Genomic DNA, 27209 nt, shown 5'->3' with positions numbered 1-27209 from the left:
AACTGGGGCTGTGCTGCGTCAGATGTTGCAATAAGGGGGTTGAAATATATTTCAGGAGGAACCCAGCAATAAAGACTCCACCTTCATGAGAACCGTTTTCATTCGGTCCGGGTTGTATTGCATGGGGCAGGCCCTGCTTGCTCACCAGCAGAGCAGAGGGAGGACCTCTGGAGATGGGCTCTGGGTCAGCGCCACCTGCAGAACCGAACCTTTGCTTTAACTATTGGAAAGGAAAGGGATTAGCGCCGCCGAATAGCATCGCATAATTAATGGGCTGCCAGACTGAGGGAATTGAAGAATAGAAATTAACTGAAGCAATTATTCACAGCTTATTATGGCATGGAGATAAGGGAAGGCTGCTGGCCCTCAAGTGATAGATTCTACAGAGGAGCTGACTGGGCCGAGCAATCACAGATTCACTAAATCTAGCACTTTCAAGAAATGCGAGCCGATATTAAAGAATGGGGGAAATTTATTAATGGCCCAGGAGACTCATGATTAAATCGCTTTTAGAGCTAGGACTGCATATTATATGTTGGTAGGTAAAAACATTAAAGAATCTGTCTTTTGTTATGAGCACATTAGCGCAGTGGACGTCTGCAAAGATTCGTGAAAATCCAGGCAGTCAGGCTGAAGAGGTGCTCATAGGAGCCTCTTTATAGACAACTACTTCTCATGAACAATAAGGTCAAACCTGGAGTAACAGAGTAGCGAGAGAGGGCAGAGAAATTGCCCATTTGCTTCGTTTTCAGAGAACTGCTACTCCTGGTGCTATCTGGGCAGGCAGTAGGTAGAGCAAGGCAAACCAGACACCACTTTCAGTGGTTTCTCTCAAACCCAAGATACAGTGCCCCAACTCCAACACCGATCTCCTGGCCCCATCCCTGATGACGAGCACAGTAAACGGCTGTTTGTTTTTTTTGTTTGTTTTTTTACACAAAGGGTTGTGGGGGTATGGAACAAGCTACCCAGTGTAAGAGGACCCGGGGAAGGGTCATCTATAACCGGTATTTCTGGAACGAAACACTGAAAATACTCGATATAGACCTGGGCAAGATGGCCACCCAGGATAACCAGCTGACCCACTATTGGAAAAAGCCTACGCAGCGAAACGGGGAGACACAGCTGAACTACATCAGGAAACAGGATATAAATGCCCCAGAAGCGATGAGCCGGCGCGGAAGCCGATAAGGTGAAAGCGTTTTGGAGGAAGGAGAGATATTAGGAGTGTGCTAGAAGAGAATTAAGAATAACGGACTATTGGATACGGATTTTGACTAGGATTACGGATTACGGCTTGGATACGACGCAGAGGAGTGCGGACATACGGATTTGGGAACTTGGATTGTTTAAGGATACTGACAACGGATTGCGGAACGGATTTGGGGAGACCCACGGACGAAGAGCACAGAAGAACAGTGTGGTATGAGTTAAAACTCTTTTACGCCTATTTTCCCCCGGCGACACCACACCAGCCATATTGTTGAAGCTGGTTCCCTGTCTTCTTTTAAGAAATGGCTGGATGAGATCTTTGGACTAATTAACTGCCAAACAGGGTATATGGGCATGTGTCACTTCTGTTCTGTCAGAGGGAGGGGAACAAAAAAAATCAGAAAGGATCCCCATTGCAGTGCTGGAGTTATTTATTAACCTGCCTGGAGACTTCTCCTCTCTCAGTCTTGGCAACACTGTCTTCTGCTACTATTGTGCTCCCTGTACCCAAACCCTCTCTTCCCCTTCTCAGCAGGATAACAGGGTTTGCTAGAGATTCTCCTCGAAACGACGCAGACCCTCCAGGTCAAGGCAAGCTTGCAGAGATGTTAAAGGAGAAGGAGGTGGAACTCGACAGCCCCTGCCTGGCAGCAGAGAGAAGATCTTCACTGCTGCTCTTCACTGGATGAAGAGGGCAGGCTTTTTCTGGGCCAGCTTCCTGCAGTTTAGGTGGGACATCAGATAAATGGATTCGAATTTCACCTCTAACTTGAGTCTGAAGAGCTAGGCAACTCGTATCTGAACCAAGCATCAATTTATTAATAGAAATCAGGAAAACAATCGGACGAAATGCTCACTTACACCTTGCTTTTCTCTCCCAAATCCTTTGAAGCCTTCTCCTTGACCTCAGTTCCAAGACTGCTTCCATCCAGCTGTTTTCCTGGTGACGTCACCACTTCTGTCTTTGTATTAAAAGGTCACCCCTGGAGCGTCATCCCAGCAGTCCTTTCTTTAGAGTCGGATATGTACTGTCACACCTCCCCCCCCTCCCACACACACTTTGCTGCAGATTTAGTTAACGCTCTCAGAAGAGCACCTGTCCAACTCCCAGGAGGAGGTATAAACCATCAACCTTCCAGAGGAAAACAGCCCCTCACTCCCGGCCGCAAGGGCCGAGCACAGCTGACGAGACCGATCACCGTCCCCCAGGAAGCACGAGAGCCGTGGGTGAGCCCCCCCGCCGGGCTTGCCATCTGCCTCCGACGTCAGCCGGAGCACCACGACGGGGTGTCCTGCGTGGCTCGGAAGACTCGGGATCGGCAGCCCAGGGCCGGGGACTCTTGGTCAAGCGCTGGGGTGGCTGGGGTGGGGAGGTGGGGTGTTCGTTCACAAATCACCCCGAGTTTCCCAGCCCGCCCTACCCTCAGGATCGCCACCGCCACCTCTCCGTGTTCCACATCAGAGCACGTCCAAACCTTTTGCTCCATTTTGGCATCAAACCCACCTCCCCCGGTCACCATGTCTTCATTTTGATTATCTCTTTTAGTTTAACCAAAACATTAACCCCTTTTCAAGAGGCGGAAAGGGGTCTTTATAATTGCTATAGCAGTTTGCTAGCAGTTATAATTGCTTCTTGTGCCAGTCTGGTATTTACAGCACCACTGTAGGCATGGTAGTTGGATATTCTCTCAATTGACAAACAGCTGATGCTCAGGTATGCCCTGCTGACAGACCACGACTGATAGTGAAGGTACTGCATTTCTTCTGAGCATGCTACGCACTGACTGTTGATTGTCTCCTACAAAAACCACCTTTTTATCGGACCAGGTCTCCCACTCCCCTTCGACACCCAGAAACGTGTGTCTGTCTCAGGATCAGAGCCGCACAACCGCACAACAGCTGGCACTCCTTCAGGCGCCTGCAGCAGACCTGACTGCGGCCCCAGAGCCAAGCCAGGAGACTCTCGCCCCCCAGGCTCGGCTCCCCTTCATCTCGGGGAGAAACGGAGGGGAGAGTAAGGATGGGCCGACAGGCGAAAGGAACGAGGAAATCGCCCCCCGGAGAGGGGGAGTGAAAAACGAGGAGTGTGGAAAGACAAGACGGGAATCGGCCAGGGTGGTGGCGGAGAGGAAGAGAGCAGCAGGGATGTCAGATACTGAAACGCCAGTGAGCCTGGAGAGCAAGCGATTGTCAGGGGGTAAAATGAAGACTAAAAAAAAAAAGAGAAATCCAAAAGACACTCTAGGCTTAATTCCGATTTGAAGGAAGTGAAGGAGCAGTGGACAAGGTGGAGGGGGGGGGGGCTCTATCTGGTCATCCTTGCCTCCAGCAGTGTCAGCCTTGCCTCTGACAGGCCCGGCGAGCTGCGGCAGTATTAATCGCCAATTGATGCAATTTAACTTCTTGGGTATGTGCTGATGCTTGCGGTTGCCAAGCAACGCGGAGCTGGCTGACTGGAGCTTAAAGAGACAGGGGCCCGAGAACGGCCGGCACGCAGAGCTGAAACCCCCTGGGCAGAATTGTGCGCTGGTGCAACGACACAGATGTGCCGTATGACGAACGTCCACTTACATCCCGGATTCCATTAACCTGCTTGGCTAAAGCAGAGAGGGTCCTGCTTCCCTGACAACCAATGCACCCTAATGCCCAATACTCCAATCGGTATGGATGGAGAGCAGAGGATAGTTCCTGCACATATCAACTACAGACACACACTGGCCAATTTATTAGGAAACCTCAGTCATATGAATAGGCTCTCTCATGGAAAGGCAATGTCAGGTTGGTTTGGGAGCATTAGAAAGACTGGCTTCAGCTTTCTGGTCAGGATAATGATCCCTGCTGACTGATCCCAGGTGGCAGGTGTCACAGCTGACTAGCAGCATGATTCAGGCTTGGACCTGTGCAGTTGTCCGCACTCGGGGCGCCGTCGCTCCCCAGCCAGGCAGGACAGATTATTCACACTTCAGCTCTGGGGCAAAACCAGCCTGATGCTGACTGTGTCTACAGATGCCCTCCCCCGCTCCCTGCCCCCAAGCCTGGCGCAGAAATGAATGAGTGGGACTCATGTAAGATCACACTGAGATGAACCACGTCAAAACTTACATAACTTGACGAACATCAGGAAAGTTTCACAACTAAATACGCCTCTGTTCAATTTTCATGCTTCCAGAATTTAACTGACCTTAGAATTTCTACGATTTGCTTTAAAAGGATATGATTCATATTGGCTTCAGTAAGGCAATTCTTCAGCAAATTGGGCCTCTGTATTGAGCTAAAATAATACCCCTTTTCAGTCCTGCAGCAAAACGAGCTGGAATATCACCCGGTTTTACTTGACCTAATGGCAAATCTGTAAGAAGATGCAGAACTCCACTGGTTCAATTAGTGGATCACCATCAGTTTGTGCTGTGTGATCACGGGTTCGAGCCCGGGTCCCAGATGCCAGTACACCAGAGACAGGGTGGGAATAGTGAAATTGTGGAGTGGAGTAGTGGCTGGGGCTCTCTCATCTACAGGCATTACTTGCTAGGGTGCCTGCAGGCTCACATGAGGAGTCAGTAAGAAACACCCCACTTTGCCAGCAGCTGCTGTATCACAGGGGTTCCCCAACCCTGGTTCTGAGGAGCCACCCACCAGGTGATGCCCACTATACTGTCACCACTTCACTCTGAACAGCCAGGCTCACTGCAGTAGTGAAGGTACTGTAGCTAATGGAAATCGTGCTTCATTCACCACTGTGCTGATCAAGCCCAGTACTTAAACCCTGCACACTTATCACACAGGCATCTCAATGAATGTAAAAGCAAAACTCCCCACTTCCTCCTTTGCTATGATTCTGGGGAGGTACTGTTGGTACTTGTGATTGGAGAGGTGCAGCTCTGCACAGAAACCAAACTGCTGTTTTACTGTAGTTAATGAGTGGGAGTCTTAGGAGAGGTTAAAAGGCATTTTGTTTCAGAGAAGGACTTTACCTCCCCTGGGTGCACAGAGAGAGACGTGTTCACAAATGCACACACTGAATTCTAACACCTGAACAGATTGCCATCATTGCAGAAGGAAATTATACTTCTGCACTTTGGGGAGAAATCCACTGTGATTAAGGACCAGTAAGAACTTAGGTTTTTGAGCTGATTTCTAAAATCAGCCATTAATTCATTAAGCCTGCCTATGCTGAATGTATTAGCATGACTCTTGCTTGCCTATTTTAAAAGCAGCCTGGTTGCAAGATACTCTTCAAAATCTTAGCTGGTATTGGATATTTTAGCTGGGATTTCAGGAATAAGGGCCACAAAGGCAGGCTCTCTCTGCATCTGTGGTGCAATCACAAAATACAGAATGACTTTCTCCTCCCTCCTTTTTCCTGTCAAAGATATTTTCAGTATTCACTGGTGGCTCTACAGAGATGGCTCAGCTCATAAACCCTTTCCTGTGGAAACCTGAATGCTTCCCAGCATTCATCATGTGTGCTGCAGCACAGCCACAAGCTGAACAGAACTCTCTCCTCCCAATTCTCAGAGATGAGCAGCCCAACGGCAAAGCTCTTCATCTCTTCATCTACCTCAGAGGCGAGAAAGACCTGAACCTCACATTTCAGTCTGGAAAACAAACTTTAGGAGGTTTCCTCTTAATCTTCACCTCTCCAATGGTTTTCCCATTTAAAACTACACTCCTCAGGCAGAATGAATGCACATACAGACAGAGCCACAGGTTTATAAGGTAAAAAAAGCTGACAAGTTTCAAAACTGCCCCCTGATTAATGCCACAGGTCATATGGACACTATAAGGCATCAGAAACACGTTTTCTTCTTGAAGGAAAACTTTATTCCTGTGTGGAAAATCAGAGGCAACAGAAAGCTTACACCTCCATTAACGATGCCCCCTCACTTCCACATGATCTAATTACTTTGTTTGAACAGAAAGAGACAGCTCTCTCATTTCATAGTGCATGACCAGCAGAATTTAGACCAGTTGCTCGGCGACAAGTGAGTGAATTTTTATTCACCCATTTGTGGTCAGACCTCTGAATTTACATGGAGAAAACGCAGTGCTGTAAATCTACTGTAAATCCTGCTTACTAACACCGGATGCAATAAATACTACAGGCAACCTGTAAAACTCAGTAAGTGCACCACACCATATCACGACCTGACAAATTTTAAAACATGGTGAATCAGGCTAACTTACAGCCTTCTTTTGCACTTCTTGGGATATGAAAAAAAAAATCTTAGAATTGTGGGCAGCAGGTTAAAATCTAAATATCCCAACCCGAAGCGAAACGCCCACAATAATAAAGATTAACATGACTTCAATCCACCTGCGATCTCGGGATTAACCCAACGTTTGTAGTACAACTTGTTTCTCACTGTAAATGACTTCTGTCCACATTTACAGCCTTTTAAAATAAATGAATTATATAGGCAGTGTTTGCAGTGATGTCATCACCCGTTCACAAAACAAAACCCAGATGTTCACAACTGAAAAGCATTCAGATACACGTACTGCGGGATGTACACTCTTTTCTCCATCTCCTAGATACAGACTAACTATATAATTCCGCCACGATCCCTGTCGAGGAAAATCTCTTTTTTTTTTTTTGCTACAGTCGGCCACGGTTTTTCCTTGCTGAGATGCACTGTAACTCCCCCAGCCAGCCTAATAATAATCCTGAAAATCCCAGCGACACACTGCGTGAGTCTCGCATCTTCCCCCTTTCAGTCAAACTCAGGCGCGTCGAGCGCCACAGATCGCATCTCGGCGTTAACTGATACATAAATCACACGCCGGGCTCTACAGTCAAAGCATTAACGCTACACTCCCGCGTTTGGGGAACACCTTAGAGAAATGTGTCTACGAGAGGGAAGGGGGATAAATTCTATCATGTTTACGCTATGGAAAATTAAAAACCAAGCAGACAACAAGCGAGCCCCGAGTGGCCCGGTCCTTAGCGTTGTGTGACCAACACTTTTCGCGCTTCGCTCCGGCTGCAGAGGAGTGACCGCCAGCCCCCGTACTGCCGGGCAGAGACCGAGCCTCCCTCCGCTTCCTGCTTTTTATTCTTTTTTTTTTTTGCAAGACGAAGACCCGCGTCAGGTTCCTCAGGTGCGCCTTACCTCCCGTTTCACATTCCAGAGCAATTTCTCTTTCAGGTCTGCCTCGGCGGACGAGCCCATGGCCAAGTGGAGCGAGCGGCGACGGACGTCGCCTCTCCAGAACCCCGGGACGCACAGGTGTGTGTCTGTGTGTGCTGCTGCTGCTGCTGCTGCTGCTGGTGGTGGTGGTGGTGGTAGTAGCTGCGGCAATCTTGCTCCAGCTTCCCTCTTTCTCCGTCCGTCCGTCCTTCTTCCTCACAGGTAGGAGCGCGTCTTCACGGCCGGCGCTCTGTGCCTGCGTTAGGTGCCTGGGCTACGGTAGCCATCTTCAGCCCCCTTCGCGTTGACGTCACTCCCCCCCCCCCAGCCCCCGCCCCCTTTCCCATAGCTGATCAATGGAGCCGATCGCCACTCGCACCTGGGCAGCGCCGTCCTTCCCCCGCTCTCCCACGGCTAACACGAACACGGGTGTCAGAAGGGCAACGGGTTTACGCCGCACAATGAGGCGAATGGCTGATGCCGGTCACTATGATGTGAACAGACTTCATCACTGGAGACTAAGCGTGTCAGCCTCAGGAGCAGCGAGCAGCGGGCAGAATGAGACACTCGCGGGCAGCACCTTCTCCCAGCTCCTCGGTCAGGTTTGTTAGAGCAGAGCACGCTAAGCGTACAGCAAGTGTCGGGCTCATGAAAGAACTTTTATTCGTTTCGATGAAAATGTGATCTATTTCTGCCCATAATCTTTCAGGCCGATTTCAGTGCATTTTCAGAGTCATTATCTCGCGAATTATGATCTCTGGAATGGGCTCGCAGGAGGAAACAGTCTGGCTCTGTTTGACAGCCGATGGGCTCCGATTTAAGGAGCTCAACTCGCACAGTCTCCTCTTGGGCTGAATAGCCACAGGCACGCTGCGCGGCCTTAAATCAGAAGGTAATCGATATAACATGTGAGTTACCCATCGCACGGTAATGCCAGGGTATAGTACTGTCACTGTGCTTTATGCTAGGTTTGAGCATTCCGTTATGGGGGATATAATATTTCAAAGGTGTTTCTACTACAGCTGTTTGAACTATAGTGCTGTCTGAGCCGGAGCGCTATAAATATTCGGTAATTGCAGACAATTGCGGTGCCTCACGGTAACCGATTGTCAAGAACTATGGAGAGCACAGATGCTTTAGTCAAACTTTTATTAATTAAGGCACACGGGAACGAAAATATCTATCCTGATGAAATTGAAAAAAACGTGCTGACAAAATCCATGAAAAACTGCTCTTCGCAGCGGACGCGAAGACGGGTCCCTTGTTTTGGTAAGAATAGCTGTATTTTGTTGTTGTTTTTAAAACAGCAGCCTGTATTATCGCTCAGAAGCAACAGTAAACGCGCTGCTCCGCTCGGTTCACATGCATGGTGACGTCAGGCTGCAGTAAAAATAAATGTGCCACTAATTCATGGAGAAACAGGTCACTGTTCTCGATTCCTTCTTACTGTCACACGACACAACGCCGAGGCATTCCCGGCGCCCTCCAGCGGTACGGTGCTGTAACTACAACAGTCTGACCAAAAACACGAGCGTTTCGTGTTTCGCAAGTTGTTTCGAATAGGACGGGAACATCCGCTAATAGATGTTCGCACTTTTTGTACTGTAAAACAGTGACACCAAAGCAATATTGTAATACTCAATATTTAGTCATCTGAATTTCCTACATTTCTAAATAGTGCTTTTCATCTCAAAGAAGTGTGAAATTGCTTGATTAACAAACTTATGGGGACTCTTTAGATAAGCAGAGTCTAGAGTGTCATTCAGCCATGACTTAATGACCGAATATCATCTCATCTAAATAAACAGTTGTCACCTGGGCCATACTGGGGCATTGGTTTTGGATCATTGTGGGCCAGTGGGAAGGGCGCCCTCTATTGGTCAAATAACACCACTTACAGCAGGTTTTCCTTACAAACTGGTTTTCCTTAGTGGGTCTCTCTTCCCCATACTTACTAGAACCGTCTTGCTTAATGTCCGAGACCTGATAGAAAAGCAGCCTACAAGGCAAGAACACCGATATCTCTAACATCTACAGCAAGAGTCACCTTTATCAATGTGCTGGTGTCACAGACACTACTTAGCCTTATTATTTTTCTGACCTGTAGTGAAATGAGCTATTCAATGCAATGTGAATGTACTGTATGCCACTGCTATTCCTGGAGACTCACCACACATTTGCTGTTTCTCATCCATCGTCCTCTTTCCAGCCCCACTGTCTGAAAAGGGTGGCTTCATATGGTGACGTAATGTCTAACCCTGACCCACACCCTGTTCGCGACTGCTTAATAATAATTCCTTACACTTATATAACGCTCTTCTGGACACTCCACTCAAAGAGCTTTCCAGGTAATGGGGATCCCCTCCACCACCACCAGTGTCTACCCCCACCTGGATGATGTGACAGCAGCCATAGTGCACCAGTACACTCCCCACACACCAGTTCGCAGTGGGGAGGAGAGCAGAGTGATGAAGCCAGTGGCCAGGGGGGGAATGTGGTCAGGACACTTGGGTAAGACCCCCACGTTCTGCTTATCTCAGGGGAGGGAGCCTGCAGCCTCCTCCTCCTCGACGTAGTCAGCTTCATCGCCAGCAGCTGTGTGTGCAGGGGGTAGGAGCTCACCCCCCACAGCGGCACGCAAGACGGGCGATGCCGCAGAGCATTCCAGACAAGAGCACCGCCCAAGCCTCCCCTCCCTGCAGCTCGACAACAACCACTCCACGCCAGGCCCAGATGGATTTCAGTCCCTTTAATATTTTCAAAACCACGATGCACAAAGGCAAAACAGACAGATAGAAAAACACATCGTATTTGTTCAGAGGCACTGACGTTTCGTAGTGTTACGTTTGAAATGAATTAGTCACCTTTTCAATGAAAGCTAAAAAAAAACAGTTTAAAAGCTATTTTTAAAACAGCCAAAGCTCTACCATTAATATGACTTCTAGTAAAACAAAAAAAAAACATTCATTTGAAGCAGCTGTCTGCTTCGATATGAGTTGAGAAAGAAAAACATGGTCTCATTTCCTCCCTCCCCACGTTGCTCAAGTCCATTAAATCTTTGGCCTGTGATGTACCCCTGGGATCTGACCAGTTGGTGATTCAGAGGGAATATTAATTTGTGTGTTCGTGATGCCCTGTGATTAGTGGAGAAGTCAGGAGGGGTACCACCCACCCCCTGGTGTAACAGGATCAAGAGTACAGAGTCAGGGCACAGCCCCGCCTGGAGGAACTCATCCTGCCAAAGCTTGCGGTACAGCTCTGGAGCCATTACCAGAGGGTTGCGGGTTCAAATCCTTGAGTGGACACCAGTGCTGGAACCTGGTGAACTGCTCTTTACCCCAGGTGATGACCCGAGGACTGCTTTACACACCCCAGCTGTATGAACCATGAAAGTGAAGATGTTTGACTGGGGAGTAGCCCCAGATTCACATCTGACATCGGGCAAGACTTATACACTAACCGTTACAGAAACCTGGGTAAACGGCAGCCCTAACAAGACACTTAGGGTTGTGAAGGACATTGAACTGGCTTTAAAAGTAGCCAATCAATTGCAGAACAGCGTTTCAATTCAATGGATTTTAAGTCACTTCTTAATGCATAAAGTGCAGTTTTATAGCCAGAGGAGGCTTTGATAATTAGAAAAGGCTACTCAGCTAATATGATTATTTGTCATGAACAGAGAGAGCTGACAGAGTGGCTGACTTGTCACTGACTTGTCAGGGTAACTGATAAGCCGGTCAGACTCAAACTAGCAAGTTTACTTCTAATAAGCTGACGATTCACTGAGCATCTCCAGGGCTCAGGTTAGCAAATCAGCTCGTCCTGTTACGTCATTAAAAAATCATAAGGGGACAAAACTCACAGGACAATCAGTGCTGCCACAGAAATAAACTTCAGCTAATACAACAGAAAGCAATATAGAAAAGGCAGTGCTTAGATACATTACAAGACAGGAAAAGCTGCCAGGAAACACTGTTTTTGAGATCTTTTTGGCATGAACATCCTTTGTCTCTTTTTGTAAAGTGACAAAGAAATTCTTTTGCTCTTACACTCGGCCGTCAGAATCACAGGAAAAAAGTGTTTTAGAAGATATTTTTGTGCTGGTGAAATGTGTCATCCGAGAAGGGAGAATAAAAAAATCAGGCTGTGTAGGTCTAAAAATTACTGGCACAGCAATCTCTTCAGCATTATAAAAGTGCTATGACAGAATCCCAAAATCATGTCGCACTGATTTAGAAAAATGACATTAAAAAAATACATTTTTTTTTAGGAAAGGCTTGAATTCAGTTCAATTAAAAAAAAAAAACTCCAAAATTAATTCAAGGCTTCAACAAGTTACAATACAGAAATAGTTTTTGTAACAGATCCTGTCAGGGACAACACAGAGCTGTGCAGCTGTGGGTAGTGTTATTTAGCAGTAGTGGTCATTGTTTTAGCTCTCAAAATATTTAACTAAAGTTAGCATACACTGCTGTACAATTTTAAAATCTTAAGACTTTTTCAATCAATAATGTTCTTTCTCCACGCAGAAACCATTCCATAAAGATTTTCCACTTTTTAACATAATTGTTACTCCTGACAGAACTGTGTCAACAGTACAGAAAGTAACCTCTGTCTTTATGGATGGCTAGAGAGGAACCTGATACCTAAAGAGGAATCAATTAGCTCTAACTGGTAAATGAGACAGATTACTAACCACAAGTCATTTTGGCTGTTCAGGTTTGAGAACATTCTGATCGTTGTGAATTAAAGACTGGTTAAACGACAAGCTCGGTTTTTTATCACCCAAACGTATCTGTTCAAATAGCAGAAAATACTGGTGGGGCTTTTGAGTAAGCTGGTAACCTTGACTGCGTCTAAGACGTTTGAACAGCAGTGGACATTGAGGTAAGAGCTTTAAATTGGTGATTACAAAGGCTGCAGTAAAACCTAGAGGAGTGATTTAGATTTATTCCAGATAAAATGATTATAATCCTCTCCATCATTTCCTGTCCTGTTTATTTCTGGGTGCTGCTGGCCATTAGGGATGTGAACAGAGGTGCTCTGTGTCCTGAAATGTTGCTCCACGAGGTCACTGTGCTGCCCTGTCTAGGCCCCAGATTCCAGGGCTGCAGTGGGGGGATACTACAGACATTTGATGTACTTTCTCTGTTGCACAGTTGGCAGTACTGAGAGCCCAGGGGATGGCCCACCTGTTGAGCCAATCCTGTTTTCCAAAACCGGATCTAGTTGCTGAACTGCTCTAGGGGCCGGCTGGCCTATGAAAACACCTGCCTCCTGAAACCATCCTTGGGCTGCAAAGCTTTTGGCTCACTTGTACCCGACCCTGCAGAATCTGATTTTCATAGTTAAAACGGAACTCTGACCGAGAGTGCCTTGCGGAGAACAAAGACTGGATTCAGATGTGCGGTCAGTGACCTCGATCGCCACCGCACAACGTTCCGAGACACTGGACACACGCTGCCATCGCCCAGAGAGCGCAGCCCGGCGCAAGCTGCCTGCGAGAGCCTCCAAGCCGGATTCCCAGAGTAAAACAGGGTAAGACAGGAGGCGCGATCCTGAGATTCGACTCGGCAGCAGGGTGGAAAAAACCCCAACAAAAATCGATGCCTTGGAGTCAGCCAGGGGTTGCAGTCATCGCCGTGGCTCGGCTCTCAGCTGGCGTGGACAGGGAGGCAGGCGGATGTTCCCCTCCTCCAGTTTCGGCCTCCTCGATGCCCTCGCCATCCCTCCCTCCCCCCCGAGTTCAGGCTAGTGGCCCAGGGGCCGGTCGTCGTAGGTGCTGTACCTCTTGACGTGGATGCGGCGCACGCGCTCCCTGAGCTCCAGGCCCTCCTCGTCCTCGCTGTGGGAGGAGCCCCAGTGCGCCCGGCGGCTCGTGGCCTCCAGCAGGGAGTTGTCGGGGACCGGGAGCATCTCGTACAGCAGCGCGTTCAGGGTCTCCTCGTAGATGCGGGCTTCTGGGAATTCCACCTGGGCGGACGAGGCGGGAGAGCGAGAGAGAGGGAAGAGGCGGTTGGAAATTTAGAAACTGAAAACGACTGAAAACACAAATTTGCCGAGAAATGGCAAATTACGGGCCCATTGAGTAGGTGATTAAGAAACCTCTGGTAGTAAATAAGCTGCCATTAAAATTTATGGTTTGTGATTCCCAGCTGACAAATAGGTCAAAAGTATGGTAGAAGCCAGCCTCTAGTTTGAAGAAGACATATGTGAAACGTTTTCTGCACACCCGACGAGTGAAGTCTCGATCCCTGCAGGGTTTCTCTCTCCTGCTCCCCGTGACCCCTGACCCTTGATCCCCTGACCCCTAACCCCAGCATCTGCTGGTTCCCATCCTGGATGGACTCTCAGGTGTTTAACTGTACCCCGAATTGAAATAAAAACGCAACCGACTAGACCTTTTCACAAAATGCTAGTCTTTCAAGAACCAGAAGACACCAAGGTCACGAAGATGTGGATTCGGGTGGCTGGATCAAAAGCAATGGGGCACACAACTGGGCATGCACATTTTCAAGCGGTGTTACTGATGGGCTTATTATTAATTACTGGAGTGGACAAATATGGCCCTACCTTCGTCTGCTTCTTCTCGGTGGCGTAGACGATGGAGGTGCAGCACACCTCCGCCAGCTTGCGGCCCTGCCCGTAGAAGGACCAGCAGCAGATCTCATCCCCGATCACGTCCTTAATGAAGAGGATGCGGCCATTGTAGCTCAGGGACAGCTTGTCGAACAGCTCGATGTTCTTCAGCAGGTTGTCGTCCGAGGTGCTTGGAACACACGAAAGGAAGGCCCATCGGGCATGAAAATATACCAAGAAGAAGCCCGCTCATCCCCGCCCCCCGCTTTTGGATTGGTGACCCAAGAACCAAGGGTCAAAGGTACTGGTTCCTGTACCCTTCTGGCTTGCATTGTCAAGACCAGTCAGGCCAGTGCTTTGTTAGGCGTGACTATACTACATACAGTATGTTGCTCTCAAGAAAGGTTAAGCGTCTTCTTTTTATAGATCATTCACAATAATAATCACAGAGCACCAAAACAGCATAGCTCAAGACCCATGGAGTGTTAGCTCAGATTACCTGGTGTAGGAATATTTGTTGTTGCTCCGGTTGTACAGCAACTTCACTACGGGCTGCGAAAGACAAAACAGGATTCAGAGAAACTCCCATCAATAACAGTCTACAAAACAGGTTTTCGGTTGAAGATGGTGTAGTGCTGCGTGCTGCTTCTTTTTTTTATTGAGAGTGGCTACCGTTACAGACACCCGAGTGTAGACAGAGCCCTTCGGTCACAGGTTTGAGTCTGGAATATGTCACTATCCAGTTCCACGGGGCTGCATTGTCTGCAAAGCATGTTAAATATCGCCTCATTCTCCCCCGTGTGCGCCCGTGGGGTTTGGAGCTGAAAGACGGTGATAGCAATAATAACTGGAGAGTCCGAGTTAAAAAAACAGCTGGTGTTTTAACCAACTAAGGTTGGGGCTGTAGTCAAAGTAAGTGGAGTCACACTATCCAGGAGGAGGCTTACTTACCTTGGAGCAGGACTGGATCAGTCTCTCCTCTTCCTTCGGGGAAGTGATGACAGGAATGACGCAGACCGCATCCTCCTTCTTCTCCTGCCGTTTAAACAGGAGACACAACAGCAGGTACTTTAGTGAAGGAGCACTACCGCCGTTCCAGTGCTCATTAGCAGCATCGTACTTGCAGCCACACTCTGTACTCTCACATCACAAAGTGTTTCCAACGCTGTTACAAAATGAGCATTAAACCGAATGTAATGGCAACTCAAACGCCAAGACATCAACCTTCAGCACAAGCTCATAAAAACTGAATGAGAGCACTGTGTAAGTAATTAATCTGGCCATACCTCAACAGGACTACACCGTACAAGTGGCAATGCAGTCTTTAGAAACACTGCATGTATCAGATATTCTGCGTTTCTGGTCCAGCAGTCTGATATGCGCATATGGCGGAGCGGTGGCTCTGTGGCTAAGGATCTGCGCCTGTGGCTGGAAGGTTGCCGGTTCAAATCCCGCGGCCGGCAGAGGAATCCTACTCTGTTGGGCCCCTGAGCAAGGCCCTTAACCCCAACTGCGCCAGGGGCGCTGTATAATGGCTGACCCTGCGCTCTGAGCCCGGGTTTCTCTCCCTGTCTGTGTGTCTGTGTCTCATGGAGAGCAAGCTGGGGTATGCGAAAAGACGAATTCCTAATGCAAGAAATTGTACAGGGCTAATAAAGTGATCTTATGTTATATGGTTGGAGGTGGTGGGGAAATTGAGACCAAAAAAGAATTTTTGCAGAACGTTCAGAATCTTAATTGTATGAAACACAGCAAAGATAAATATGGCAACTTGCTTCTTAATTACCCAACTAAGGATGAGTTTATATCATTTGGAAGTTGACCGTCATGCACCTCCTAAGTATTAAAGGTAAATTGGGCCAGTTTAAAAACACCTCGCCTTACTGTGATCTTCGAAACGTGTGGCCAGCTAATCTTTTAATGGTTTACGTCCAATCACTTTGCAAGACGTTAACACTTAAATTGTAAAAACAACTCCCAATTCCATGCTAAAAGCCACCCTAAGGCTGAGTCCAAACCCCACGTGCGTGAGGACATGAAGTCAGAGTGTTCTTCAATATTCTAATCGGGATACAAAGACGGTCTTCAGTTCTTGGAATACAAAAAAAGAACGAACAGACAATTTTTGTAAACCAAACCAACTTTTGTAGTGTAAAGGTAGTAGTAAATTACCCCATTGTTGTCACGTACTGGGCATTTCAAGAATATCTTGTACTGGGAGTGAAGACGGGACAAACCCCAATGTAACCTTTAAATTACAAAAAAGTTGGAAGCTTTATATCCATGTGCTGACTTGACTGACAGGATATTTTTGTTGTTATGCACAGCTGACTCCGATTTGTATTTAGCAAATATATCAAACAAGAATTTTGAACATAGGAAAGTGAGAACCAAAATTTGTGGTGCAGTACTGCATATGCCAACATTTTCAACCCCCGTTACAAATGAAATCATTAGGAGATGGCACACTGAGCCTCAAACAACACCACCTCTCCTGATGCTGCACAAGCACAAACTCTTTTAATTGATGTTGATTCACAGGGTTCCAGAATGCATGGAATGCAGTCTCCATGGAGACCAGACAATGTCCGCTTTGTGCCTGATAAGTCCAGATAAGTCAGGGATCTCAGCAGGGCCCTGGGACTCCACAGGCACGCTCCTGCAGGGCACAAACCCCGCTCCTCATCGTCACAATCCACAACCGCCACAGGAGACAGCTGAGCTCCCGCTCGGCACGCCAGAATTTCAGCTCCACCTGAACAAATACTGGACTGTCTCCCGTGCTTTGCGTTAAACTCAAACACACTACCGCTGCTCCTGCCAAAAGAGGTTACTAACAGCATGCATAACCATTTTCGAGTTATACATGACTCACCCACTCAAGGCCAAATGAAAGTTTTTGTAGGCCAAAGTTCTGCAGCACAATACGAAATACCGCATACCTTGTAAGTCCAAAAAACATCAGTAAATACTCAATAACAAAGCTCCCTTTTTTAATCCTAGGCCTCACTGCTGACATTACTTTACATTAAACCCGTTAGGTCTCTGCTCCGCGGCTGGGTGGACCGTCCTCTTACCAGAAAGGGCTAATTGAAACTCTGAGGGACATGCGGTTTTCTGGCGTCATCTGCAGACATCCCCACCACGCCCACGCCCATCGGAACGAAGGGGGAGAAATGGCGGCAGGAGAAAGCGCGGGCGGAGGGGCGGCCAGCTCACCTGCAGAGCGCTCTGGCAGATGTCCACCAGCCCCTGGATGAGGTAGTACTTGGCCTCCGCCATCAGCTCGCGGATGGCCTGCCGGCTCCTGGGCAGCACCACGCTGGCGTCCCGCAGGTAGCTGAGGACGGACCCGAAGTGCCTGCCACAGCGGTCGATCAGGATCCAGCCTGCCAACGTCAAGACCCCCCGTCACCGTCACCCGCCCCAAACCGGCTTCCTCCCTGCTGCTCTCGCTTAGAAAGCCGCCTCACAATATCAAAGGCGTCCAGGTGAAGCCGGGACAGGACAGAGGTAGCGACTCACTGACACGGGACAGCAATTCTAACCTGGTTATATTCTCCAGAGACCCTGGAGCTTGGTGACAAGCAAACGCCCTTGAAAGTGAACTGCAAAAGCTTTAAAGTAAATGAATAGAAACTCCATACTGTACTACTTATTTTCACCGTAACTAGATCACTGGATCATGGTAAAAACCCTATCGCCTGGTATAATTATAATAATCACTGTAGTACTGCAGTATCGGTGAGGGGCTGAGCGAACTGCGGAATCGGTGCATCGGTAAACCTTAAATCTGGAAGGTAAGCCTCTGTGCCGGACAGCGCTGTGGGACCCCTGACGCGATGAGCGCCATGGGTGCAGTCTCGGTGCGGTGCTGAACAGGCGCACCAGCCTCACGCCCTGTCGTACCTTCCTTGTCAGTGAGCACTTCCATCCTGCCGCTGAACATGGCCTTCAGCATGGTGTCCTGGCGAGTCAGGACCTGCACCGTGGTGTAGTAGAGGGCGCCCCCTACATTGAGGCGCACGTACTTGTGGCTCAAGCCCCCCGGCCCTCGGAAGCTGCAGGTCTTGGCTTTGGGGGCGGCGGCCGGGGAGGCGGGGGCAGCGGGCGGGCCCAGGCAGCTCTCCCCGGACATGTCCCTCCGTAGGTAGATGACGACTCTGCAGACTGTGGGCTTGATATCCGCCGCCGTGGTGACCGCTATCGAGGGCACTGCCACAGGCTCCTGCTGCCGGCCCTGCGCATCCCTGCAACACACAGCGGCTAGGGTAAGGGCATGCGGAGAGCGGCCAGCCCCGCGGGTGCCCGCGCCACAGCCCTGCGCTCGCCCGCACCACAGATCGGCTAGGGTAACGGCATACATACAGCACCACCTGGAGGTCATTTGTGATCTGCATTCGACTTCAAGCACAAGACTGAGCTTTTGTGTAATTTTATTTCTCCTTCCTCCTGCCCAACACCTCCAACCTTATTTCAGAATCCTCCCCCCCGAAGGGCTCTCCCATTTTCCTCCTTTACTCTTGATGGCACTTTCAGCCACAGTGACTTACATGTGCGCCCATTTATACACAGTGATTTTCACACCCATTTATATTTTACTGGAGCAATTCAGGTACTGCAGCAGTGTCTCACCTGGGATTTGAACCCACAGCCTCCCAGTTACAAAGCCAGAGCTGTGCCACATTGCTGCCCCCATGTTTTTTTTTTAGCTCCCATCACACGTCTTACAGTATGTCACCTGAAATAAAAGCAGGGCTTCTCAAACAGCTGTCCCTCCAAAAGCTCTCCACTGCCCATCACAACACCCCTCCCCTCAGATCGTGAGCAGGATCAACAGGCCAGCTCAGGGGCTGGTCACACGAAAGACCTGGAATGGAGTCGTCTGGAAGGGCCTCTGTGCAAGAAACCCCAACTGAAAGATAGTGAAACTGGCCCGTCAGCCTCAAGCACTGGGGAAAAAAAACCCTAAGGTGGGCCTACCACAGGAATCCGGCTACAGCTTGACCTTAAGTATGAAACAGATCATTAACCAGTTTAAATACCAATGGAAAAACTTCAGTTGGAGGGCAGGGAGAGAGGGAGCGTGTGTAATGCACTGTATTGACAAGAGCCACCAACCCGGTGACGTCACCGCTACCCAGAACCCCCGCCCCCTTGTCTCCCAGCGCCTTTCCGGCAGAGAGGAGGGTCAATGCCGGGCTCCAGGTCGTGCAGGAAGAGAGTCGGAAAAACAGGGGGAAGGGGACACTTCCTAAGACACAGGAGTCATTTCCAGAAGCCCGGGTCCTTGCCAAGCAAGAACGCTACGTTCTCAGTCGAAAAACCAAGGGTTTAAAACGTACGTCCCTGCGCCGTGTTTGAATGTACCCCCAAACCGCGGTGCGTGGATCAACACCCCCTGGAAACAGATCTTTATTTTTAATCTGAGAGTCTGCGAATCACAACTGTACAACAGGTTTTTTGTCCCCCCCCCCCCCCCCCACAGATTAAATGGGGACCTGGGAACTCTCTTTCTTTATTGTCAATAACTAATTAATAATTAATAACTCGCTTTAGTTAGCGTTCGTAAGGAAAATGCGACGTGAATACTCAGCTCTGCTGATCTGTTACAGTAAAACAGACGCCGTTACAGCCTAAACTGTGTTTCAATTCCTGCTCGCCCGCTCTCGGCCATCCAGCAGTTTAAATTTCACGCACAGCTGACTTTTACCGTCGACTTTCATGACGTCGTGATATACAGTAGCTAGCGAAGCTTCATCCGCGCAGGGAAAACGATAAAAGTGGATAAATCCACCCGTGGGGACTCCCCAGTCACGCTCGAGAGCAACTCCAGCGTCCCCACCCACCGTCCCAAACTCGGCTGCCGCTGCCTCACAGGGCTAAATCTTTCATCCAAAACTGCCGCCCACTTTCACCGGGGGACAACCTGTAATCGAATTAAAGTCTTTAATCACGCCACGAAGCATATCGCAGTTTTCTCGGTCGACGTTAAACACGATGCAGCGTTTCGCGGGTCTCACCTCTCCAATACGTTAAATCGACGTCTCTTTTCAAGTGATAAACTCTTCGGGCCTTGTTTCTCCGGACAGGTACGTCAGGCTCCTTCTTTCGCTTAAACTGAGACGTCATAGCCTTCGCATACCACAGTAAACATCACCTCCATGTAAAGGAGGGATTAGGGGGAATTCGGGGTTTTGTAGTCCTTGCAGTTTCCTTTCGGTAATGAGAAAAGACAGAAAGGAACTACAATTACCACAAAAGCCTGGAGGTCTTGCAACGATACCATTATAGACGAGTTTAAAACCCCGACGTTGAGAGAACACGACGCTTTAAATTAGAAACATGTTGTACAGTTATACCACACTACATTGAAATTAAAACTTAATATGTAAATTAACTACATATTTTTGGAATTACAGATTCCGTTCATATTTAATCTCCCCCTTAGTCGATGCTAAATGGTTCCGTCCTCCAGGCGACCTGATGGAATCAACCATTCGATAAACAAAAGGGAATTTCAAGTATCAGATAAAAAAAACAACATTGAAATAACGTAATATAAATCAAGTTATGATCGAATGAATTATAACAGTTAGTAAATTAAATCCAAATCATAGCGCTTCTTCCGCTAACATATTCAAGGGATTTTGTTGTAACCAAGACGTTTTACGACTAGCCCCCCTCCCACTCCTACGAAAAATAGACGGGGCGAGCGCGAGCGCTGCGGAAGTGCCATGTTGGTCGGAATCGGACTGTCTCCCTGGCAGCCGCAGAAACAAGAACCATACGAGGAGTCTGACGTGACACATATTCAGAGTAATTCAGCAGTTAAAAAAAAAAAACAGAAGTCCGGTGAGTTACATTTTCGGTAAACGTTGTAAAAAGTATGTAAATAGTGTTTAAGTAACTGGCATGAATTAAGTCTATCCGGACGAACTGTCATTGCAAGCCGAACTCCGTATGTTTACTTTTCCAACAATTCTTGGATAGGCATCAATAATGACGTTGTATTTCCTTGGCAAAGAAAAATATTCCTCATTCAAATTTGAAAGGTGCGTGATATTTTCTTTGGAATGCCTGTAGATAAACGAAAGCACATCACATTCTTGGCTAGGCAACATTTTCAGAACTAGTTAAAACTGTTAATGCTTACTTTACGCTACGTTTTGCATTTCTCGTCCTCTCGTTATCAGTCCGTCATTTAGGTATGTAGTTTCTTAAACAACCTACAGTGTACCCCGAACATTGGTGTCTACATTGTGGATTTGTGTTACCGTTAACAGAGGGACAAAAAAGGAAGGTTTAGTTTATTTTAGTTTCTTATCGTGCGTTTTCCCTTCAGATGATCTGTTTTGTGTGCAAAGCAGTGATCAGAAACTGCCGTCACGGTGACTGTTTAGAACAAGCTCACACCACATTTGGGGATGCTTCACGTAGACATGCACCCCTTCAACACAGGCTTTTTTTTTTGTTTTGTTTTTTTAAGTACAGGCTGCACCGTGCTAAACATGTCTCTATGACGTATTTTCACAAGCCCCTCCCGCGGCCCGCCCACCAATCATGGCGAAGGACTCGCTGGCGGAAGCCGGCCTCCACTTCGACGAGCTCAACAAGCTGCGCGTGTTGGAGCCCGAGGTGGCCCAGAAGACCACCGAGCTGAAGGAGGAATGCAGAGACTTCGTGGAGAGTAGGTGGAGCAGCCGGGGGAGACGGGGAGGAATGCTTAATAATAATAATAGCAACAACAACATCACTTTATTAACCCTTTACAATTTCTTGCATTAGGAATTATCTTTTCGCATACCCCAGCTTGCTCTCAATGAGACACACAGACACACAGACAGGGAGAGAGCCTGGGGTCAGAGCGCAGGGTCTGCCATTGTACAGCACCCCTGGAGCAGTTGGGGTGAAGGGCCTTGCTCAGGAGCCCAACGGAGTAGGATTCCTCTGCCGGCCGCAGGATTTGAACCAGCAACCTTCCAGCCACAGGCACAGATCCTGAGCCACAGAGCCACCACTCCGCCCAATCCCAGGAATCAAAATGGGCCGGTAGCTTTTGTGTGCCGTTAAATTGTTAATAATCATAATTGGTGGTGGTGGAGGGGAGTCCCCATTATCTGTAAAGCACTTTGAGTAGAGTGTCCAGTAAAGCGCTATATAAGTGTAAGCAATTATTATTATTTTGCATGCCATTCAGTTGTAAATCTAAAGCACCAGTTTTAATGCTCTGCATCTCAAGATGCTGTACAAACCAACATTAAAGGAAGCATTAAAAACAGGATCAAGTGGCAGAAAAATATGACTGTAATTAAAAGATTAAAGTAAATATTTAGCCATGTTCGAGGGGTGTGGTACATGCACATGGAAATTGTTAAAGTAGTGTGGAAGCAAGTGGAGTAGTTTAAATTTTCTTTGCACTTCTCTAATGACAACATTAACATTAATGTATTTGTAGTGCTTTAAATTGACTTGATAATTATACACATTTCTGTACAGAAAACATTTAAATTTGGTATTGCATATTTTAAAAAAATAATCCAGGTAAGTTTTATGCGCAAGCTGAGGGTCAGACTGTTTCTGTTTCAGAGATTGGCCAGTTTCAGAAGATTGTTGGAGGGTTGATAGAGCTGGTGGACGAGCTGGCAAAAGAGGCTGAGACGGAGAAAATGAAGGTAGGGGTTCAATCAGTAATGATTTCACACCATGAACAAGACAGTAAATTGCAAGACGATCTCTCAGTCACTGTAGCTGTCCAATACTGTTGTTCAACACCTGAAATGAATCTTCTCCTATCCTACTTTTTCCACAGCCTGTAAACTATTTAAAATGCACCTTGGTAAAAAATCCTCAAAAAAAGTGACCTCCTTGTTGACTGTGTCCTGTGCTGCCCCCTACAGGCTATTGGTGCAAGGAACCTCCTGAAATCAGTGGCCAAGCAGAGGGAGGCCCAACAGCAGCAGCTCCAGGCTCTGATCGCAGAGAAGAAGATGCAGCTGGAGAGGTAAGACTTCACAACTCTTACTGCATTAGTTCATATGGAAGGGGGGGCATTTACACTCAGTGTTATCTAGTGTAAATACTACCTGATGCTTCTTGAATTGGTGTGAATTCATTCTCTCAAAGTCACAGGGCATGGTGGTTGCTGGGGCACTACATTTAAAACGTTGTGTCCCATCAACTAAATTGTTCCATCACTAAGCACTGCACATAAAGGTCAATAAGTGGCCTGCATAGGAAAGATAAGGTGTTGAATTTGTCTCATGATTTAGTACAGCAGAGGTAGGGGGGAGAAAGTGAACACAAATATTTCAATTCCTTAGATATTTCTGCCATAATTAAAGAAATGAGGGCTAAGTAAAGAGAGCTGAGATTGATTTTTTTTGTCACTACATTCTGTATACAGGTATAGGATTGAGTACGAAGCGCTGTCCAAAGTAGAAGCAGAGCAAAACGAGTTCATCGATCAGTTCATCCTTCAGAAGTAAGAGCTGCTTCCGTGGTCGCCCTGTGTACGTGAGCTCGGGTCAGCACGCCTGCTGTCGTGCAGATGGGCAGACGGGATGTTTCTTCTAGGACTGACTCCTTTCAGATGTACACGGACACCAGCGAACCGAGCCTCTGTTCAGGCAAACTGGAGAGCAGGAAGGACCCCTTCAGAACAAACTCAACTGACAACTGCTCAGGCCATGAGAACCTAGACTGCAGACAAGCAATGCCACCCCTGCACAGCTCAACCTACATATTAGTAGGTAGCTAAAAAGAAATTATGGTAACATTTCACTTCTTCATTCCCCTGTTTACACAGAAGACCACAACAATTCTTACCGGCTTCTGTCTTAATTTTCCATGACCACATAATGACTGAGTATTCTAAGAAGTGGATGGAATGAGCCAGATATGAAATATTTTTAGCATTACCTTTCACACCACAAAGGAAAAAAAAGACTTATCTACCAATGAACTCATATTATTTATACTATTTATATCTGATGGACATTCTGTAAAGCTAGTTTTGTTACCTTTTGTATAAAACAGTTGCATGATCCAGTATAAAAATCCATTTTCATAATCTTGTAAACTTTTTGTTTATGGTTATACAGTGTGTTTTATAGCCATTTATAGCATTTTGAATTCCCTTTCTATCTGTGCTTTAGTGTGTGTAATCCAGGTCTAATATTTAAATATCTTTTAATGGGACCAAACCAAAAACTACATATTTGTGTTTTCTTTGCTCAAGGTGCTTATATCGCTTTATGATATCATCTTATATGAGAAATCAGTCCATTTTATGGCCAGTTATTTGAAAGTGAAGTACATTTAATACAGTGAAATTCAAGGTATTATTCCTTTTGCTTTTTGTCAGCAGACATATACATTGGTGTCAACTGTACTACAGATTAAAAATAAAAGCAATTGGAAAACAAGCTATTTAAATAAAAAGGTTCAATTGAATAAAATCATATATAATGCCTGTGTCTTTGTGTCTTTAGCCTTGGAAGTTTGTGCACACATAATCTATGATTCTGCCTTGCAACTACTAGTTTTTTAGAGTTTTCCTTTGCATACATAGAGAAGGATCAATTATATAAAAACTGGTCAAGGACTTTGTAAAATAAGACAGGATTAATATTCACCACTGAAGTGTTGCCGACACACTATAGAGCAAATTGGCCTCGACTATTATTATCAAAAACAACGTCCTTGGGTTTGGAATGACACTTTATAAATAAAAAAATTATATCCAGTGAAAGAACACAATTCTTACCCAGACTGGCACAAGTGCTAGGAATTAAACTTGGGCACAAAGGTATTTTGCTGATTTCACGTGAACTGTCCATATAAAGGGAACAAAAGCCGAGTGATCACCAGCACATCCTAGTCAACTGGACAGAAAACGTGGAAGTCAAATAACAGCGGAGCAGGCCAGGTTTAACTGGAAGTCGACGCATATATACTTCTCAAAAGGTCAGTCAACATATGGGATGCGGGAAGCAATTCAGTGGCCTTTGTTTTTATATTTTTTAATCAATCCTGTTCATGCTGTATGCTTATAGTCCCCGTGATGGTCCAGCGAGTCGGCCAGCTTGGCAAGTGGTCTCCTTCAGGTGTAATGTGTGCACTTGTCTTTGGGGACCCAAGGCATAATGCTCCCATGCCAAGTGAACCGACTGAGGTACTACAGGTTTTTCAGCATCCTCATTCACTACAAAGACCCCCAACTCTGCGATCGTCCTTTTGAGGTAAATCCGTCTGTCTGAGCAACGTGCACAGCCTCATCCACTCTTTGCCGTGGCCATGCACCATCGCAGGGCTGGCATGCGCTCCTAAATTACTTGCAACGCTAAAACAAATACAAAAAATGTAAAAACACACTGGACGATTTACGGGGGAGCCACGCAGAGCACGCAGACGAGAGCCGCCCGCAGCCTATCTCTTCTTCTTGCTCGCTGCCCTACCTTCTCCTGCGGGAGCTGCGGCGGCCCTGTAGGCCGAGCTGAGCAGCATGGTGAGCAGGAGGATGATGGGAATGAGGAGGTATGGGGCGTAGATGGCCGTCAGAGTGAGGCGCTCCCGGGGGCTCTGGGGGCCGGGGTGGGGCCCCTCTGGGAAGCGGTAGAAGAGGATGTGAGCCAGGATGGGGATCAGCGTGGTCGCCACATGGGTGGCGTAGACAATCGCAGGAGTCCGGATCCATCTGCATCCTCCTGCATAGACAACACAGCAGAGAGAGCAGCTGAAAACACCGCCCGGGACACGCACACCTGCATTCAGCTCTTTGTACAATCACGCAGGACACATTACGCTTTTCATCTACTCAATAATTAATAACCCATTGGAGGTATAAATGGCTTAACTTCCCAAAGCTCTTTGTGTACAGCAGGGGATCTACTTCAGTCATCACTGCAGGGCAGCACCCATGCACATGAGACCAGGGAGGCCAGATGAAGTCCACGGTGGAATTTGACCAGGACACCAGGACTAACACCACTACTGTTCTGCACAGTCCCTGGTGATCTTCGGTGAAGGACCAAAAGTTTTAGGATCTCAGCCTAAGATCTTACCAGAAGGCAGGCACCTCCAACAGACACCAGCGCACTGAGTTCAGAAATTCAGGATTAGAGGGAAGGTCCACCAACAGCACCTCGAGCAGCAGCCTGGCTGTCCTGAGAGCTCTCCCATCTCCCAGCCTGGCTGAGCTTCTGAGATCTGCGGGGATCTGAGGAGATCAGGCTGCGACAGGGAATCCACTCACCTTTGTAGAAGGCATAAGCTGCGACCGGGAAAAAGGGCGTCTGCAGAAGAGCCTCGCAGAAGATGAAAGATTTGAACCAGGCTGGGGGATCCAGCATCATCGGGTCTTTGAACTGGGCTGCATACCACCGTAACACATCCTTCAGCTGCGAGCCGAGAGAAACGAGCACTGCAATCATCCGGCAACGGGTGCACAGAACATGTCATCTCTCATTACAGCCAGCCGGTAGGAAAGTCCAAAGGAATTCATTTCACAGACAATGTGGACGATTAAAGCGAACAGTGCTTGACCAGCATATTTTAATTCATATTAAAACAACATTTTGCCGCGTCTCTGGTTTAACACTGACCTTTGGTATATGAACCTTAGCCGATATTGCAAATCCTACAGAGATCAACACGCGCACACGGGGGTTACCGATCAGCTAACGGGTAAGTTAAAGACCAGCTACTTTAGTGAAGTACACATGCACATGTTGTCACAATGAGTCTCACTTACGCTTTGAGGGTAAAGCTCGCCCGGCAGAAGAGCCTGGAGGTCGATGAAGAGAGTGATCGGAACGTGAGAGGCAAAATACAAGAAAAACACCCATTCAAGGAAGCGGACGAAACGCATGTTTATTTACAGCGTCAACACGCACTGAAAGCGAAGAGCAAAAGTTATCAATGGATCGCAACGATGAACGGAAAAAAAAACACGATTGTTATTCGAAAACCTGTCTCAATAAATTAAGTCTCGGCTGCACCAGAAACGCATTGATTACCCGCTGAGGGAAACAGTCGACGGGGGCGGTGTGGAGTCACGTGTCCTTCCGCGAAGCTCATTGGCCGCGCCGCTCAGTCGAGGCTGCGGTGGGCGGTCGCTGAGGGGCGGGGCTCCGGGGTTTATTGCTGATGAAACCGGCTTTGAAGGGACCGGCTCGTCGGGCTGAAGGAGGTTCATTCAAGGTTCAAGGTTCACCAGAACTGATCTCTCACCTCTGCTCTGGGTGTCTGCTTCGCATGGGTTTGCAATCAAACCATTTTCAAACTGAA

At 47.6% G+C, this 27209-nt stretch overlaps 4 protein-coding genes across 6 annotated transcripts in view; 1 reads left to right on the top strand and 3 right to left on the bottom strand.

Moving 5' to 3' along the window:
- sgsm2 (small G protein signaling modulator 2) overlaps positions 1 to 7652 on the bottom strand; it is a 65886-nt gene extending 58234 nt beyond the window's left edge. Inside the window, exon 1 of the mRNA XM_088907160.1 lies at positions 7323 to 7652. Within this exon, the coding sequence (XP_088763286.1) occupies positions 7323 to 7382 (60 nt within the window). The 5' untranslated portion in view covers positions 7383 to 7652. The remainder of the gene's footprint in view (positions 1 to 7322) is intronic.
- Positions 7653 to 10074: 2422 nt separating this feature from the next.
- tnfaip1 (tumor necrosis factor, alpha-induced protein 1 (endothelial)) lies at positions 10075 to 20037 on the bottom strand. 2 transcript variants are annotated; one of them, XM_088906831.1, is made up of 8 exons: positions 19943 to 20026; positions 18661 to 18834; positions 17829 to 18169; positions 17139 to 17308; positions 14871 to 14954; positions 14419 to 14471; positions 13914 to 14109; positions 10075 to 13313 (listed from the first exon to the last, which is right to left on the bottom strand). In XM_088906831.1, exons 2-8 carry the CDS (start codon positions 18717 to 18719, stop codon positions 13092 to 13094), a joined length of 1125 nt encoding a protein of 374 aa, XP_088762957.1. In that variant the 5' UTR covers positions 18720 to 18834; positions 19943 to 20026; the 3' UTR covers positions 10075 to 13091. The 2 variants fall into 2 exon arrangements, with proteins under 2 accessions (XP_088762957.1, XP_088762958.1); XM_088906832.1 differs by lacking the exon at positions 18661 to 18834 and having other exon boundaries at positions 19943 to 20037.
- On the top strand, positions 19631 to 24379 carry ift20 (intraflagellar transport 20 homolog (Chlamydomonas)). 2 transcript variants are annotated; one of them, XM_088906833.1, is made up of 5 exons: positions 19631 to 20774; positions 21457 to 21609; positions 22509 to 22594; positions 22820 to 22923; positions 23326 to 24379. In XM_088906833.1, exons 1-5 carry the CDS (start codon positions 20657 to 20659, stop codon positions 23405 to 23407), a joined length of 543 nt encoding a protein of 180 aa, XP_088762959.1. In that variant the 5' UTR covers positions 19631 to 20656; the 3' UTR covers positions 23408 to 24379. The 2 variants fall into 2 exon arrangements, with proteins under 2 accessions (XP_088762959.1, XP_088762960.1); XM_088906834.1 differs by having other exon boundaries at positions 20645 to 20774; positions 21414 to 21609.
- Positions 24222 to 26953, bottom strand: tmem97 (transmembrane protein 97). Its single transcript, XM_088906835.1, has 3 exons — positions 26674 to 26953; positions 26176 to 26320; positions 24222 to 25627 (listed from the first exon to the last, which is right to left on the bottom strand). The coding sequence occupies exons 1-3, from the start codon at positions 26788 to 26790 to the stop codon at positions 25350 to 25352; spliced, it is 540 nt and encodes a 179-aa protein (XP_088762961.1). The 5' UTR covers positions 26791 to 26953; the 3' UTR covers positions 24222 to 25349.
- Between the last annotated feature and the right edge of the window lie 256 nt (positions 26954 to 27209).

Source organism: Atractosteus spatula, chromosome 27 (assembly GCF_055471065.1).
Source record: "Atractosteus spatula isolate fAtrSpa1 chromosome 27, fAtrSpa1.hap1, whole genome shotgun sequence".
Classification (NCBI taxonomy): domain Eukaryota; kingdom Metazoa; phylum Chordata; class Actinopteri; order Semionotiformes; family Lepisosteidae; genus Atractosteus; species Atractosteus spatula.
The sequence above is the reverse complement of the archived record's forward strand: the minus strand, read 5'-3'. Positions and strand labels throughout refer to the sequence as shown.

What these genes read in the sequence shown, in the direction of transcription:
- tnfaip1 (XM_088906831.1), bottom strand. Translation starts at nt 18,719, where the DNA reads ATGGGCAGTGGAGAGCTTTTGGAGGGACAGCTGTTTGAGAAGCCCTGC. An exon ending in TCTGCCAGAGCGCTCTGCAG is followed by an intron (nt 14,955 to 17,138) that starts GTGAGCTGGCCG and finishes TTTAAACGGCAG; the next exon opens with GAGAAGAAGGAGGATGCGGT. An exon ending in AACAAATATTCCTACACCAG is followed by an intron (nt 14,110 to 14,418) that starts GTAATCTGAGCT and finishes GTGTGTTCCAAG; the next exon opens with CACCTCGGACGACAACCTGC.
- ift20 (XM_088906833.1), top strand. Translation starts at nt 20,657, where the DNA reads ATGTTGGTCGGAATCGGACTGTCTCCCTGGCAGCCGCAGAAACAAGAA. An exon ending in CTGAGACGGAGAAAATGAAG is followed by an intron (nt 22,595 to 22,819) that starts GTAGGGGTTCAA and finishes TGCCCCCTACAG; the next exon opens with GCTATTGGTGCAAGGAACCT. An exon ending in AAGAAGATGCAGCTGGAGAG is followed by an intron (nt 22,924 to 23,325) that starts GTAAGACTTCAC and finishes TTCTGTATACAG; the next exon opens with GTATAGGATTGAGTACGAAG.
- tmem97 (XM_088906835.1), bottom strand. Translation starts at nt 26,790, where the DNA reads ATGCGTTTCGTCCGCTTCCTTGAATGGGTGTTTTTCTTGTATTTTGCC. An exon ending in GCGAGCTTTACCCTCAAAGC is followed by an intron (nt 26,321 to 26,673) that starts GTAAGTGAGACT and finishes CTCGGCTCGCAG; the next exon opens with CTGAAGGATGTGTTACGGTG. An exon ending in AGCTTATGCCTTCTACAAAG is followed by an intron (nt 25,628 to 26,175) that starts GTGAGTGGATTC and finishes TTGTCTATGCAG; the next exon opens with GAGGATGCAGATGGATCCGG.